This window comes from Myodes glareolus, chromosome 1, assembly GCF_982192425.1.
Source record: "Myodes glareolus chromosome 1, mMyoGla1.1, whole genome shotgun sequence".
Lineage (NCBI taxonomy): Eukaryota > Metazoa > Chordata > Mammalia > Rodentia > Cricetidae > Myodes > Myodes glareolus.
In genome coordinates, this window is record NC_142026.1 from 55810140 (window position 1) to 55825628 (window position 15489).

A 15489-nucleotide genomic window follows, 5' to 3' on the forward strand; every position below is an offset into this window, starting at 1 on the left:
AACACCGCCTCCGCCGCACACGAGCTAGCGTGGCCGAGCGGTCTAAGGCGCTGGATTAAGGATTTGATGTTTTGGAAAAGAAGTTCTGCTTTTGTCTTCACAGAGGATGAGAACCTGTGGATTCATTGCAAATTTATGGGGTTTGAATCACCAAGAGCCCCTGAAATGTTGATGTAAAATACCCCAAGAATGCAGCACCCCCGCTCAGCAGGAAGTAGCCACACAGGTTGATGATGCCCAAATTCCTTAAAAGATTGTTGAAGTGAGGCCCCTTCAATGGTTTCAGAGCAGGAGCAGCAAGCCTGCTTCCCTGAGTTCTGCTCTGCTCCTTGCAGCAGTTTGGACCCAGAGAGAGTGCGCTGGGGCCAGAAGGCAGCTGGAGCAGAGCTTTGATAGGTGGCTGCTTGGAAGGCACTTTGCCCTGGCCTAGTTGGTGCCCGGCCTGGGGGACACAATGGTGGTGGCAGGAGTATCAGCAAATATGGCAACAAGTGATGCACCATGGAAGATCTCTGCCACCGCAGATACTGCTGCCGGAGTTGCTCTCTCCCAGACTGTGCAGACAGCTGAGACTGTCAACCAGCAGGCTGAAAGAGTCAGCAATGCTTTGGACATTCAAAATGATCTTAATGGACATATTCAATTGGGCATATTGACCTTGAACCATCAAGTGGCTCTGGGTCAGGAGCAAGTGGACTATCTTTGGACTTTTCAACAGCTAACATGTTCCAGCTTTTATCATGTTATGTGTGTTACCTCGCACTGTATTGCATGCTTCTACTGTTATGGAACTCAACCGTCATATAAGAGGGGTTTGGAATACTGCTTTTGTTAATTTTACCACCCAGTTAGTGCATGCTAGATGGTTGCAGCATTGGTCTGGCTCGTTGGCGGTCAGTCCTGGAGATACTTGGTTTAGGGCTATGTGTCTGGGTAGCCACGGAGGGGCAATACTTTGGGGGCAGGATGCCACCTAAGACAGGGAATATTAGAGGCCTATTTCCCACGACAGGCAAGGTATTATAAAATAAAACGAGGGGGAGGGAGTTGTTGTGATCCAGCTGCCCTCACTTCCCCTGACTGACAGCGGAACTTCCATGTGGTCTGTAATTGACAAAGATGTTTGTGTTCTTTCTGGCCGGGTTCCCACAGAAGCAGTAGCGGTATAAAAGGCAAAATAAAGGTTGTTCTTCCACCTGAAAAGAAGCCTCCGTGTTTCAATCCTGGCACACACCGCCAGTCTTGGCATCCAGGTCGCACTAGACGCCGTGTATCCCCTAATTAAATGACCATAGTCTTTGAACGAATGGACATGCTCCCAAAAGAGGACCCTGTGTAGGTCCTCATCAGTGGAAGCATCCTTCCAGAAAGGGTGTGGCTGCAATGCTTTCTGGGCACTGATAAATCGTTTGTATTAAAAAAAAATACTGTGCCTGGCTTTCTGAGAGGCAAGAATGTTCTAGCCTTCCATAGGGAAGCTTTTCCCAGAAAAAGGAGTTAAAGACTAGAGGCTGACCTGTAGAAGCAGATGTGGGGAAACAAGGGAAAATGTCCAGTGAATAGGGTGCCAACACAATCTGAATGTGCTAGATCAAAAAGCTTGTGGGTGGGGTCAGGATCAGGACTGACAGGGTGGAGACTGAAGGACCCACACTTCGAAAAGGCTGCTTGAGGGATGGCCAAGAGAACCCAAGGAAGCACGTCCGAGGAGCCACCGCGCACCGCGGATTAGGGGAAGGACGGGCTGCTTAGGGATAGTGGCAGCGGCCGAGCATAAAGAACACGGGCTTGTATCTCAGGAGGGCGCTGATGGCCAATGCCAAGCAGCCGTGGGCGTGACGCTGTCAAACTTCGGGGGGCGGAACTGAAGGGGGAGGACCTGGGAGGGTGGAGCCTCACACCAAGCCAATAAACAACCGTCTTATGGGCGGGGAGTACCTCTCAGGCCAAAATCAGAGCCAATGAAAAGGGCCTCCGCGTGCCCGCTGGCCCGCCCCTCGTGGGGCGCGCGCCAGAGCCCTCAGGCAGCCGTTAGGGGCGGGGCCTGCGGCCGCCCGCGCGCACCTCACGCCCTCCCCTTTGTGTCACCATGGCGGCGGCGGCGAGGATTACGAACGAGGACTCAAAAGCCGCCACTGTCTGAGGAGGCTACCGCGACCATGGTGGTGAGGGGCCCTCGGGGCCATCAGTCTGTCTGTCCGCGTGCCAGTCTGTCCGCGCGGCCCCGCCCTGCGCGCCCCGCCCCCGGCCCCGCCCGAGCCCGCGGCCCGCCTGCCGCCCCTCACCCTCCGTCGTGGTCTCCTACGGTCCCCACTTCGGTCAAGTCCTGGGTCGCAGCACGGGCCTCGACCCCGCCTCCTCAGCGCGCATCCCCTCCCCCCAATTCCGAGCCCTGCAAAAGGGGTGACAGTGGCGGAGGACCCCGGACTTGAGAAAAGAGGGGGCTGGTTCAGGGAAGGACCCGCGCCCCATGAGCTGCATCCTCTCCCCACCCCGAAGGCGCCTGCTGAGGTTTCCTGGAAACCAGCCCCCATCCCGGCGCCCTCCTCAGCATCCTCATCCCCAGCCACCCTCCCGACCGCCACCTCCCGCTCCCAACAGCCCCTTGCTCGTTCCAGAGCCCCACCCCCATCCCACTCCATCCCCTGCCTGACCCTTTTCTTCTCCTTTTCCTTCTTGTTCAGCCCTCTCCCCCCGCTCTCAATCCTCCCATAGACATCGATCTGAACCTTTATCTCATCCTCTCCCGCCTTCCTCTACCCTAGAGGCCAACACCGTGTCTCTGTTCCACTTGAGCCTTGGGGGTTTCTCCATCTTCTTGTCTTCATCTCCCCTCCTCCATGTCTCCCTTTCCCCCCATACTGCTCCCGTTCATTCATCCATTCATTCCCTCACTTCACAGACATTCACTGAGACCTCCTCTGTGCAGGCCCCATGCTCCAGGCACAGAAACAGTCAGATCACATCCTGCCTTGGGGAACTTCATGGGCTGGCAGGGGACAGACTCTGAGGGTGAGACCCAGGGATGAACTCGGGGTTGCAGGGACATGGAGGAGGGAAAAGCCCAGTCTAGCAAATCCCTGAATCCCCATCTGGCAGCTTTTTTAATTTATCAGATGTTGCCGGTCTATGCACTGTGCAACTGGATGGACTTGGTCTATCAGGGACCCAGAGAGCAATATACAGTTCCAACTCTGCCCAACTCTTTCGGACTGCGCTGGGGGTCCCAGCCTGGGGTCCTGCTTCAGGGGAGGCCAGAGTTCAATAGGAAAAATGAGTTTCTCGCCAGAGGCGTCTAAGAATGAGATGGATAAGCTCAGGTATAGCTGTGCAGCCTGGGATGGAGGAAGCCCGGGGGTGGAGACAAAGGTGTGTAACAGCCTAAACGGACAAAGAGGGCTTTCTGGAGCAACACACATGAGGTGAGACCTGAAGAACCAAGAGGAGAGAACATGGTGACAGGGTGGGTGAAGTAGGTTCCAGTCTGAGGAACAGCCTTTGCAAAGGCATAGAAGGAAAATGAGAAGGTGGCACTTGTGTTCTGAAAAGTCAGAGCTCTGAGAATGGGGGCAGCAGGCTAGAGGCAGGACTGGGGGGGGGGCAAACAGCACCCAGCTCAAGGAAGCTTGACTGCCAGACCTGAAAATTCCGACTTCATCTAGAATGCATGCGAGCCATTGAAGCGGAATCTATGAAAAACAGTCACTCTTGTACTTAGTGAAAACCAGCCTGGCAGGAGGGGAGAGGTTGGAAGCAGATTACTGAGATGTGGACTGTGAAGTCCAGACAGTGGCAAGTGACTGTACCCTGCAGTGGCTACAGAAGGGTCTTGAACACGCACAAACAGGACCAGCATGCTTTTCGCTCCTGTTACCTGCTCACCCTTGGTCCCTGCACCTCCACTCCTTCATCCTAGACCACACACGAAGAAGCAGGCTCTCTACAGCCCAGCACTCATCTGTTGACCTACCCTTTTGCCCCTGCTGCCGGACAATGTGTAGAGCCTCCAGGCTCAAGGCCCAGGCTGGCAGATGTCAATGCTCCCGTTGTCCTGCTCCCATCTCTGGGGACCTCTGATTCTTCTCTCTGCTTTACAGGCCCGCAGCACTGACAGTCTGGATGGCCCAGGGGAGGGCTCAGTGCAGCCTGTACCCTCTACAGGGGGGCCTGGTGCAAAGGGGAAGCCTGGGAAGAGGTGAGAGGATACCAAGGGGCTTATCTTAGGAGGGAGGGGAGCTTCAGGAGAGAACTGTAGCTGATACTTTGCCTTTCTCCCAGGCTCTCAGCTCCTCGAGGTCCCTTCCCCCGGCTGGCTGACTGTGCCCACTTCCACTATGAGAATGTTGACTTTGGCCACATTCAGGTAAGGGAACTTCTACCCAGGTGGGAAGGTAAACTGCTGGCAAGCCACTTTGCCCCGAAGCACATCCATGAGTTCCGGCCACCTCATGTTTGAGCAGACACCAGCAGGAATAGAGGCGTGAGCCGACTGGGAGGGCTGCTCTCCCATCCATCACTTACTCTTCTTTGTATTCTTCCACAGCAGCCTTCTGCTAGGCACCTGCTCCACGCCAGGGCTCTGTTCCCAGACAGTGATATTGCCAGGCCTTGTCCTTGTGGAGGTCCAAGAGGGGAACCAGATCTACCCTTAGATAGTCCCAGACAAGAAAGGTTAGGTCTGGGGCAAAACTGAAGCCCCCACTTTGGTTTGTGCTTCTTTCTGCAGCTCCTGCTGTCTCCAGAGCGTGAAGGCCCCAGCCTCTCTGGAGAAAATGAGCTGGTGTTTGGAGTACAGGTGACCTGTCAGGTGAGGCTGCCCTTGCCTCTCATCTAGTCTAAGGGACTAGCCACTGTAGTCTTCTGCTCTGTGTAATGGAGTCTGTACCCTCTGTCCTGACTGCCCCCACAGGGTCGCTCCTGGCCAGTTCTCCGGAGCTATGATGATTTCCGTTCCCTGGATGCCCATCTCCACCGGTGCATATTTGACCGGAGATTTTCCTGTCTCCCAGAGCTCCCTCCACCTCCAGAGGGTGCCAGGGCTGCCCAGGTAACCTGCTTGTCTCAATCCCTGTCTGAGCCATCAAGGGTATCCTCATCAGCCATGTGTACAGCCAGCAAGGCGAGGGAAATAGTACAGATCTCTTGAGTTGGACATGCTGGTGTGAGCCTGTAATCTCAGCACTTGGAAGGTTCCAGTGGTACGATCTGAGTTCCAATAATCAGAATGGAGAAGCCTTAAAAACAGGACAGGAGACTAGAGGGTCCCTTTGGTTTGGTGGTTATGGGAAGGTTCAAGGGTTCACAGGCCAGCACAGCCACATCAGTTCCACTCCAGAGCTCAGCTCAGTGTAATACGTATGACGGTTTTTCAGAAGCTAACAGCTGAGCCACGCCCAGGCATCCGGGCTGGATTTCAGCCTTGCTGAGAGATGAGCTTGGGTCTTGTGGGAGGGGAGTGGGCTCTGTCCTCATTGTGGAAGGGGAGTGGGCTCTGTCCTCATTGTGGGAGGGGAGTGGGCTCTGTCCTCATTGTGGGAGGGGAGTGGGCTCTGTCCTCATCCATTCACAGGAATCCTCCTTGACAATTTGCTCCCAGATGCTGGTACCATTGCTGCTGCAGTACCTGGAGACCCTGTCAGGACTGGTGGACAGTAACCTCAACTGTGGGCCTGTGCTCACTTGGATGGAGGTGCGCCTGGCATGGAGAAGGTGGAGCTAGGATCTAGTGAGAAGTGTCTGAGGCACAAAAAGCAGCCTAGAGTGTGTGGGCACAGAAAAAGAAGGAAGCCAGAGGGGAGGAGGCATTGGTATTATTTTAGTGTCTGTGTGGGTGCATGCCTGCGAGAGAAAGGTAGGGGTGTGTGTGTGTGTGTGTGTGTGTGTGTGTGTGTAGTTGTGTGGCTGTGGAGATTTAAAGGTATACTATTTAGAAATGTGTTGCTGTGACTCACAGCACATCTGGCTGACAGTGACGTAAACTTAATGAATTTAATGGATAAAATGTCAGTGTCTGCTATGAAAGTTGAAAGTGCAGGTATCTATGGGGGTTTTGGGGACGGGAAAGTCTTGGGACAAGTTGGGGTAGGGAAGAAGAGGCAACTTTTTTTCCTGCTGTTGCTGTTATTTTGTTGGCTTTAATTTTTTTTTTTTAATTTCATGTGGGTGAGTGTTTGGCTTGTATGTGGGTCCACCATATGTATGACTGTAGAGGTTGGTTGAAAGGATCAGATCCCCTTGGAATTAGAGTCTCAAACAGTTGTGAGCTGCCATGTGGGTGCTGGGAACTGAACCTGGGTCCTCTAGCAAACACTCTTAACTGCTGAGCCATCTCACCAGCCTTTTTTTTTTTTTAAACAGGCAATAAGAATCTATGTGTTTGGCTGGGTGGTGGTTGTGTACCATTAATCCCAGCACTCAGGAGGCAGAGGCAGGTGGATCTCTATGAGTTCGAGGCCAGCCTGGTCTACAGAACGAGTTCTAGGACAGGCTCTGAAGCTACATTTCAAACCCTGTCTTGAAAAAACAAATAAAAAAAAACAAGTAAACAAAAAGAATATGTGTTTGGACTATAGTTCTGACTGACAGCCACTCTGATGGAAAAGTGGTGGCCTCACTGGACGTGGAAGAGGCTTGTGTGACTTTGCTAATTTCTCTGACTTCCCGTTGCCACATTTTGACTCTGTCTAGCTGGACAACCATGGCCGGCGCCTACTCCTCAGTGAAGAGGCCTCCCTCAACATTCCTGCCGTGGCTGCTGCCCACGTGGTCAAGCGGTATACTGCCCAGGCACCAGATGAGCTGTCCTTTGAGGTGAGACTTGACAGCAGTGGCCTCTACCTGTACTTCCTGTTTCTCCTGCCTTTCCCGAACCCCCTTTTTCTACCCATTCCCAGGTGGGAGACATTGTGTCAGTGATCGACATGCCACCCACAGAGGATCGGAGCTGGTGGCGGGGCAAACGGGGCTTTCAGGTGAGCTGGGTGAGGGGGACATGTGCAGTAGGGCACGATGCCCACCAGGGTGCCCCAGCTACTGACTGTGGTCCTTCCTCAGGTTGGTTTCTTCCCCAGTGAGTGTGTGGAGCTCTTCACAGAGAGGCCAGGCCCTGGCCTAAAGGCAGGTAAGTACCATGGAGAGTGGGCGGTCCCCTCACCCTCTGCCTACCACCTGTCCTTTCAACAGTTATCCACCCCACAGACGCTGACAGTCCCCTGTGTGGCATCCCAGCTCCTCAGGGTATCTCTTCTTTGACCTCAGGTAATGCAAACAAGGGATCAGGTCTCTGCCCCTCGCCCCACCTAATCATTTGTGCTCGTGATTCTAAATGGTCTGCTTTTGCCCCCACAGCTGTGCCCCGGCCACGTGGGAAGCTGGCAGGGCTCCTCCGCACCTTCATGCGCTCCCGACCCTCCCGCCAACGGCTGCGCCAACGGGGAATCCTGCGGCAGAGGGTATTCGGTTGTGATCTTGGAGAGCACCTCAGCAACTCAGGCCAGGATGGTGAGGCCTGGGATCCCTCACCCATCCTGCCTCAGCTGCAGCTCTGGTCCTGACCCTGCTTCTTTCTCCCAGTGCCCCAAGTGTTGCGATGCTGCTCCGAGTTCATTGAGGCCCATGGTGTGGTGGATGGAATCTACCGGCTTTCAGGCGTGTCCTCCAACATCCAGAGGCTTCGGTGAGCATGCACAGCCTACATTTATTAGCACCGTCTGTCCCAGCCCTGTGCTACATGTCAGGGTCGTATTTGTTGGGAGTTAGGAAGGCATGGTGCAATGGTGACCTGAGGCATCCTTGAGGAGGTGACAGCCAGGCCAAGGCTGGATGGTGAGAGTAGAAGTAGCATCCCCAGAGGGTCAGCTCCATGGACCCCACCACATGCCAAGGCTGACTCTAGGGCTGGGGACACCAAGTAAATGACACACCTGGAAGGCCTTGAGGGACAAACAAGATGGCCGAGATACTATAGTTGTAATGGAGAAAAATAGATTTGGGCTAATGAGGACCAAAATAAAGTAGGAGAAAGAGCAAGGAATAGTTGGCTATACCAGGAATCACAGCACTTGGGAGGTAGAGGTAGGGGAATCAGGCATTCAGGTCATAGTTGGCCACATAGGGAGTTCTAGGCCAGTTGGAGTTATGTAAGAGACTTTTCCAAAACCCAAAACAAAACACCACCACTACAAAAGAAAACCAGGATGGAGAACTCACAGTCTTGAATAGTGGAAGAAGGAGGAGACCTCAGGGGAAAGAGGTGAGAGAGCAGGCGATATCCTATCAAAAGTGCCCATGGTGGAGGTAGCAGCCATGCAGAGGGATAGCAGTGGAGACAGTAGGGAGACTCATCCAGGCAGCACATGCAGGGCTTCTTGCACTTCAGTACTGGGATGACTATGTGCATGCTAAGCAAGCACTCCATTGTTGAGCCATGCTCCTAGCCCTTCAGGGGTTTCTAGGCAGGTACTCTATCAGTGAGCCACACCCCTGCTCCACTTGTACAGGGCCACCTGGATGATTTAGAATTTGGACTTCATTTAAGGGAAACACCAGAAGGTTCTGAGCCAAGGAGGCATAAAAGTGGGAAAGATTGTGGCAAGTACAGGGGCCAGCAGAGACTGCAGGGTGAGAGTTGAGTGGAATCACAGAGGGGAAAGGCTTTCCCTGTGAGCAGCAGACAGCCAATAGAGTAGTGAGCAGGGGCTATTGGGACCTTCGTTTCCCTGGGACTGCTTAAAGCCCTGAGAATGGCACAGCACGTGGCCTATGGTAGGAGCATAGTTAGACTTTGGAGTTGGTCTTAGGTAGCTACAGGCAGAGGCATCTTGCACATGAGCCTCAATGCTCCCCTTTCTAAAATTGGGGCTCCCTTGTCTTTTCCACTCAGGGTCATTGGGAGATTCAGTAAGATTCTCCTTCTGGATCCCTGCACAAGGCCTAGGGAAGAGTGTTGCATCCATCTGTGGGACTTGTAGGTTGGGGTAGGGGTCATGACCTGATGAACCAGGTTAACACACCTTCCTCTCCTTGATCTGGTGATTCTCAGGCATGAGTTTGATAGCGAGAGGATCCCAGAGCTGTCTGGCCCTGCCTTCCTACAAGATATCCACAGTGTGTCCTCCCTCTGCAAGCTCTACTTCCGGGAGCTGCCCAACCCCTTGCTCACATACCAGCTCTATGGGAAGTTCAGTGTGAGTAAAGGGACTGGCCAGGGCAGAGGGGGCCAGCTGCATATGGCCCAGCACCATCATGCCTGTCCATCATCTCAGGAGGCTATGTCAGTGCCTGGAGAGGAAGAACGCCTGGTGCGAGTACATGACGTCATCCAACAGCTGCCCCCTCCACACTACAGGTAAATGGGCAGGGTCAAGAAGGACTACAGTAGGGGTGCAGGGAACTGAGATGAGCAGTTGTCTGCTATGACTTCTGCCCCCAGGACCCTAGAGTACCTGCTGAGGCACCTGGCCCGAATGGCAAGACACAGTGCTAACACCAGCATGCATGCCCGCAACCTGGCCATTGTTTGGGCACCCAACCTGCTACGGTAAGCTTCCTTCAGTGGGGCAGACTCCATTCAGAAAATAACATTTGAGTAAAGACCTACATGGGATCCACGAGAGCATCTGGGGAGAATCAGATCACAGAGGGAGCAGAGTACAAACCTGAGGCAGATATGGACCTGGGGGTTAGGAGGAATCCCAGGGAGGTCTGTTGGGCTGCAGTTGAGTGAAAGAGCAAGGGCAGGGAGCAGAGGACCAAATCACAGATGAGAGGAGGCCAGATTTATAGGTCATAGTGAAGATTTCACTGTGGGTTGAGGTATAGCCAAGGCAGGTCTGTAAGCTGGGAAAGCCTGACTGACAGTCTGAGGACAGTGTGTTGGAGCAGGGGGAGGAACAGAGCAGGACGTCCACATGGGGAGAATGGAGACTGGACTACGTCAGTCAGCTTTTCTATAACTCTAACAAAATACCCATAGCAGTTAGCTTCTAAAGAGGAAGGGTTTGTTTTGAAACACAGTCTCAGTCCACAATCAACTGACTCCATCTGGGCATTGGGTTTGTGACAGGGTAACATGGTGGGAGTATGTGCTAGAATAAAACTGCACAGTTCATGGCCAGGATACAGGAATGGTTAGGGGAGAGCCAGGACTCCATGATTGAGAGCATGCCTCTAGTGACACAGAGGTTCCACTAGGTCCCACCTCCTAAATCCCCACCTTGGGGACCAAGTCTTTACTGTGTGGACATTTTGGGGATACTTTCCTCAACTATACCAAGCAGGATGGGGCAGAAGGGGTTTGTTAGAATCTGAGCAGACTTTCGGAGGTCCAGGTGCAGTGGGCGGTTTACTGACAGACTGAATGTGGGTGCTCAGGACTGACAGAGGTAGAGGAGGTGGGGGGAAGCAGGTTTGGAAAGAGTTGAAAGCCCGATTCTAGCTGCTGTCACTTCAAGACTGGCAGAGGTATAGGCTGGAAGGACAGTGGTCTCTGCCGTTGGCACCATATACTGCCAGTCAGGCTCAAGGTATTACTGCCTTACTTGCCCTGCCTCCAGGTCTATGGAGCTGGAGTCAGTGGGGTTGGGCGGGGCAGCAGCCTTCCGTGAGGTCCGGGTACAGTCGGTGGTGGTGGAGTTCCTGCTCACCCACGTGGAGGTCCTGTTCAGTGATACCTTCACCTCTGCTGGCCTGGACCCTGCAGGTATGTCCAGTCCATCCGCTGGCGTCCTGGCTACTGCCCTTCAGTGTCAGGCTCTGTCAGGGCTGCAGTGGGAGGGCAGGTGGGCTCCTGGCCCTACCCTTACTCCACTGACTAGACTTCCCCCCCAGCTCCTTGAGGACCCCACCCTGGCCCATCCCTCCCCGCGCCCCCCTCCTTCTCATTTCAGCTCCTACGCCCAGGATCCCCACTTCTTGGCCAGGACGCCGTTCTTCCTTCACCCCTTATAGCTCCTGGGGGCCCTTGGGGCCTTGGGTCCACCTGGGAGGAGGTGGGAGGTCCCCAGACTTGACCCCACCCTGGCCCTGCCCAGACTCCCTGCCCTGCCCCGGACCCCAGCCCAGTCAGGATTCTGCTCGTCGGAGGGCCCTCTGGCCCGAGGTAACTGACCAGAGCCACTGCCCTTGCTGGCTGCTGGGAGCTGCCTTCTCATCAGCTCGTTCTGCCTCACCCTTCCTCCTTACCTGCCTGCTGCCCCACCATTCCCGCCTGATCTACACCGGCCCCTGCCTTGCCAGCCCGGGTGGGCACGCTGCGGGGCCGGGGCTTGGGCTGTGGCGCTTGGCTTTGCCTGTAATCTCAAGTGGTCCAAAGTTTATACTTGTTCCCTTTTGGACCTCTCCAGGTCGCTGCCTCCTTCCCAGACCTAAGTCCCTGGCGGGAAGCAGTCCCTCCACTCGCCTGCTGACACTGGAAGAAGCTCAGGCACGCACCCAGGGCCGTCTTGGAACACCTACTGAACCCACAACTCCCAAGACCCCAGCCTCACCAGTGGAAAGGTATGCGTGGGATGCTGGGGAGGGAGGAGTAGCTGGGAGCCCTGGTTTCTCAGACTGCCTGCTCTCTCTTACCCAAACTCCAGAAGGAAAAGAGAGAGAGCAGAGAAACAACGGAAGCCAGGGGGTAGCAGTTGGAAGACATTCTTTGCTCTGGGGCGGGGCCCCGGCATACCCCGGAAGAAGCCCCTGCCCTGGCTGGGCAGCAGCCGGGCTGCTCCACAGCCTTCAGGTCAGAGACTGAGCCCTTGCTGTGTGGGTGGTGGGAGTGGCTATAGTGCTGGAGTGGTAGGTGACTTCTCTTCTCCCTGTAGGTAGCAGACCTGACACTGTCACACTGAGATCTGCCAAAAGTGAGGAGTCTCTGTCATCGCAGGCCAGCGGGGCTGGTGAGCATAATGTGGACCCTACATGTGCCCAAGTTGAGCTAGGAGGAACCAAGGCCCTGGTTTCATCTTTAAATGTTATACTTCATATTATAAGAGAGGACCTTGACGTTTGTTTGTTTTGTTTTGGGATTTTGTTATGGTTTTGAGGCTGGATCTTGCTAATGTTCTGGCTGGCCTGTATCATCCAGGCTGGCCCCACAACTCTTAACTGCCTTGAGCCTGAGAACTGAGATTACATGCGTGAGTCACCAGATCCAGCAAGGGATTTAAACTTTAAAACCAAGGCCTCAGACGTAAGCTAGATAAGTCTTAGGTATGAGTTAGATATAAATTGCTATTGACAATACACACTGCATTCACTAGTTCATACAGGGTCTTTTGTTTAGGTGTTCCATTTGAAAGTACTTAAGTAATATTGTCAACACCCCAAACTCTCTGGATGCAATTAAAAGAGTCCCCATACCTTACCTGGGAGTGCCTTCCTGCTGCTGCCCCTGACCAGAGGCATCCTCTTGACAGTCATCATCCCTCACTCTGGAGGCCCACGCCCCTGCATTTGTCTATGTGAAAGCCTTATTGCTCAGTTCCAGTTGCTTTGATGCATGTGTGGGCAACAGGGGAAGTGGGAGGCAGGCTGCATATGCTGCTTGATTTTCAGAACACACAGCCAGACGACCATCTACATTGACCAGTGCAACTTAGCTCCTCCCACTGCTCGCGCTCTCTCTCTCTCTCTCTCTCTCTCTCTCTCTCTCTCTCTCTCTCTCTCTCGTGGTGTGTGTGTGTGTGTGTGTGTGTGTGTGTGTGTGTTCACCATTCCTCCACCCAGTGGCTTTGGTGGTTCTTGTCAGCAATCCCCGTCACACTCCTAATGAGCAAGCTCTGCGATGCTCAGGAGTGAATGAAGTTGCTGCTGTGTGGGCTCAGCACACGCTCACAGCATCAGAACAGCCAGTGGTTTTCCAGGGCAGGTGTCCATCTGGACACCCTACAGAGTGTATGACAGTTTGGCATGCTCATGCTTCATAGCTGTGCACCGGATGCCATCCTCGCTCTGGGTCTGGACTAGTTCATAACCTTGTCGTACCACTCATGCTCTGAACAGCTCTTTCTGAGTCAGGTGTCCACTAGGGAGTTCTGCTTCCTTTCACATGGTTTCTGCCAAGTTGTATCCTGTCCTCAAGGGGTGTTTTGGTCTGTAATGTTCTCACCTCTGTGCTGTCCCCTCCCAACAGGCCTCCAGAGGTTGCACCGGCTGCGACGACCTCATTCCAGCAGTGATGCTTTCCCTGTGGGCCCAGCACCTGCTGGCTCATGTGAGAGCCTGTCCTCCTCTTCCTCGTCATCTTCGTCTTCGTCCTCCTCCTCAGAGTCCTCAGCAGCTGGCCTAGGGCCACTCTCTGGGTCCCCGTCACACCGCACATCAGCCTGGCTAGATGATGGTGATGAGCTGGATTTCAGTCCACCCCGCTGTCTGGAAGGGCTTCGGGGACTCGATTTTGATCCCCTTACCTTTCGCTGCAGCAGCCCTACCCCAGGGGACCCTGCACCTCCTGCCAGCCCAGCACCTCCAGCCTCTGCCTCTGCCTTCCCACCTCGGGCAACCCCACAGGCCCTGTCACCCCATGGACCCACCAACCCCGCTTCGCCCATTGCCCTGGACATCTCAGAGCCACTGGCTGTATCAGTGCCACCTGCTGTCCTGGAATTGCTGGGGGCTGGAGGAACACCTGCCTCAGTCACCCCAACACCGTCTCTGAGCCCTAACCCAGGTCTGCGCCCCCATCTCATCCCCCTGCTGCTGCGTGGAGCTGAGGCCCAGCTAAGTGACACTTGTCAGCAGGAGATCGGCAGTAAGCTAGCACCAGCAGGTCCCCAGGGAGCTCCAGGCCAGTACAGTGAGTCTTATTCAGTAGATCTCGCACCCAATCCCCAAACTGTCCCAGGACCCAGCTGACCCCCTTTCCTATTCCTTTCTGTATTGTAGGTCCTGGCATGGATTCACCATTATTGCCCCCACCCTTGTCTCTACTGCGCCCTGGTGGGGCTCCACCCCCACCCCCCAAGAACCCAGCTCGTCTCATGGCCCTGGCTTTGGCTGAGAGGGCTCAGCAGGTGGCAGAGCAACAGAGCCAACAAGAGCAGGGGGGCACCCCACCTGCTCCCCACTCCCCTTTTCGTCGCTCACTATCCCTAGAGGTGGGTGGGGAGCCTTTGGGAACTTCAGGGAGTAGACCACATCCTCCCTCCTTAGCCCACCCAGATGCCTCGACTCCAGGTCCTCCACCTTACCTCCCAAGACAACAAAGTGATGGGAGCCTGGTGAGAAGCCAGCGGCCCTTGGGGACCTCAAGGAGGGGTCCCAGAGGCCCCTCCCACATCAGTTCCCAGATCAGGGCAAGTGGGGCTTACAGGGATGCCCCGGAGATGACAGCTCAGTCCCCATGTTCTGTCCCTTCACAGGGTTCTAACCCCAGTTTCTTCTCAGCCCCCCGGGAGTGTCTGCCACCTTTTCTTGGGATCCCCAAACAAGGCTTGTACTCCCTAGGTCCCCCATCGTTCCCACCCAGCTCCCCGGCCCCAGTCTGGAGGAACTCTCTGGGTGCTTCCTCAGCACTTGACAGGGGAGACAATCTGTACTATGAGATCGGGGCAGGGGAGGGGACCTCCTACTCTGGCCCCAGCCAGCCCTGGAGTCCATTTCGTTCCATGCCTCCCGACAGGCTCAATGCCTCATATGGCATGCTTGGCCAGTCACCACCACTCCACAGGTCCCCTGACTTCCTGCTCAGCTACCCACCGCCCTCTTCCTGCTTTCCACCTGAACATCTTAGTCACTCAGTTTCCCGGCACATTGCCCGGCGCCCTACCCGACCTGAGCCCCTCTATGTCAACCTAGCCTTAGGTCCCAGGGGCCCATCACCTGCCTCTTCCTCCTCCTCCTCTCCTCCTGCCCACCCCCGAAGCCGATCAGATCCTGGGCCACCTGTTCCCCGCCTCCCCCAGAAGCAGCGGGCTCCTTGGGGTCCCCGTACCCCACATCGGGTACCTGGACCTTGGGGCTCCCCTGAACCTCTTCTGCTCTATAGAGCAGCTCCGCCAGCCTATGGGAGGGGAGGCGAACTTCGAGGATCCTTGTACAGAAATGGAGGACATAGAGGAGAGGGGGCTGGTCCCCCTCCTCCTTATCCCACACCCAGCTGGTCCCTACATTCAGAAGGACAGACCAGAAGTTACTGCTGAGCTAGGGCCAGGAAAGGACCCTCCCCACATTGGATCTTGGTCCAAGTCAATCCTTTGTTTTGTATTTTCTTGAGCTCGCTACCCCACTCCAGGTTTCTAACTTTGTAACTTGCTCTGATGTGGGTCCCTAACCCAAAATCATTGTGTCCATCCCCCACCTCCCTCCTGGAGCCCTTGCACAAATTGGGGGTGGTGGAACAAGGTTGATATCCTGTCCTCCTCCTCCCTCCAGGAGCCTCCAGCCCGTGCTACTCTGTGCACAGGGATGGGGAGACAGTCCCTGCCCACCTCTCCCTATGCACCCCACTAAACCACCTGACAACATTAATGAATAAATGGCAAAAATTTGACTTCTGGAGCCACT

General features: G+C 54.8%; 1 protein-coding gene across 5 annotated transcripts; it reads left to right on the forward strand.

Moving 5' to 3' along the window:
• Positions 1–2030: 2030 nt before the first annotated feature.
• On the forward strand, positions 2031–15475 carry Arhgap33 (Rho GTPase activating protein 33). 5 transcript variants are annotated; one of them, XM_085689511.2, is made up of 22 exons: positions 2031–2165; positions 2903–3012; positions 4098–4195; positions 4279–4363; positions 4727–4807; positions 4910–5047; positions 5597–5689; positions 6688–6810; positions 6894–6971; positions 7054–7120; positions 7183–7257; positions 7348–7500; positions 7573–7675; positions 9041–9185; positions 9264–9346; positions 9431–9538; positions 10554–10699; positions 11343–11496; positions 11580–11725; positions 11808–11882; positions 13118–13780; positions 13870–15475. In XM_085689511.2, exons 2-22 carry the CDS (start codon positions 2935–2937, stop codon positions 15123–15125), a joined length of 3948 nt encoding a protein of 1315 aa, XP_085545637.2. In that variant the 5' UTR covers positions 2031–2165; positions 2903–2934; the 3' UTR covers positions 15126–15475. The 5 variants fall into 5 exon arrangements, with proteins under 5 accessions (XP_085545637.2, XP_085545583.2, XP_085545728.2 ...); XM_085689457.2 differs by having other exon boundaries at positions 2930–3012; XM_085689602.2 differs by having other exon boundaries at positions 2930–3012; positions 7198–7257.
• Positions 15476–15489: the final 14 nt, after the last annotated feature.

Excerpts from the sequence above, each read along its gene's own strand:
- Arhgap33 (XM_085689511.2), top strand. The coding sequence starts at position 2,935 with ATGCTCCAGGCACAGAAACAGTCAGATCACATCCTGCCTTGGGGAACT. Across the intron at positions 4,364-4,726 it reads TTGACTTTGGCCACATTCAG|CTCCTGCTGTCTCCAGAGCG; the intron begins GTAAGGGAACTT and ends TTCTTTCTGCAG. Across the intron at positions 7,121-7,182 it reads AGGCCCTGGCCTAAAGGCAG|TTATCCACCCCACAGACGCT; the intron begins GTAAGTACCATG and ends TCCTTTCAACAG.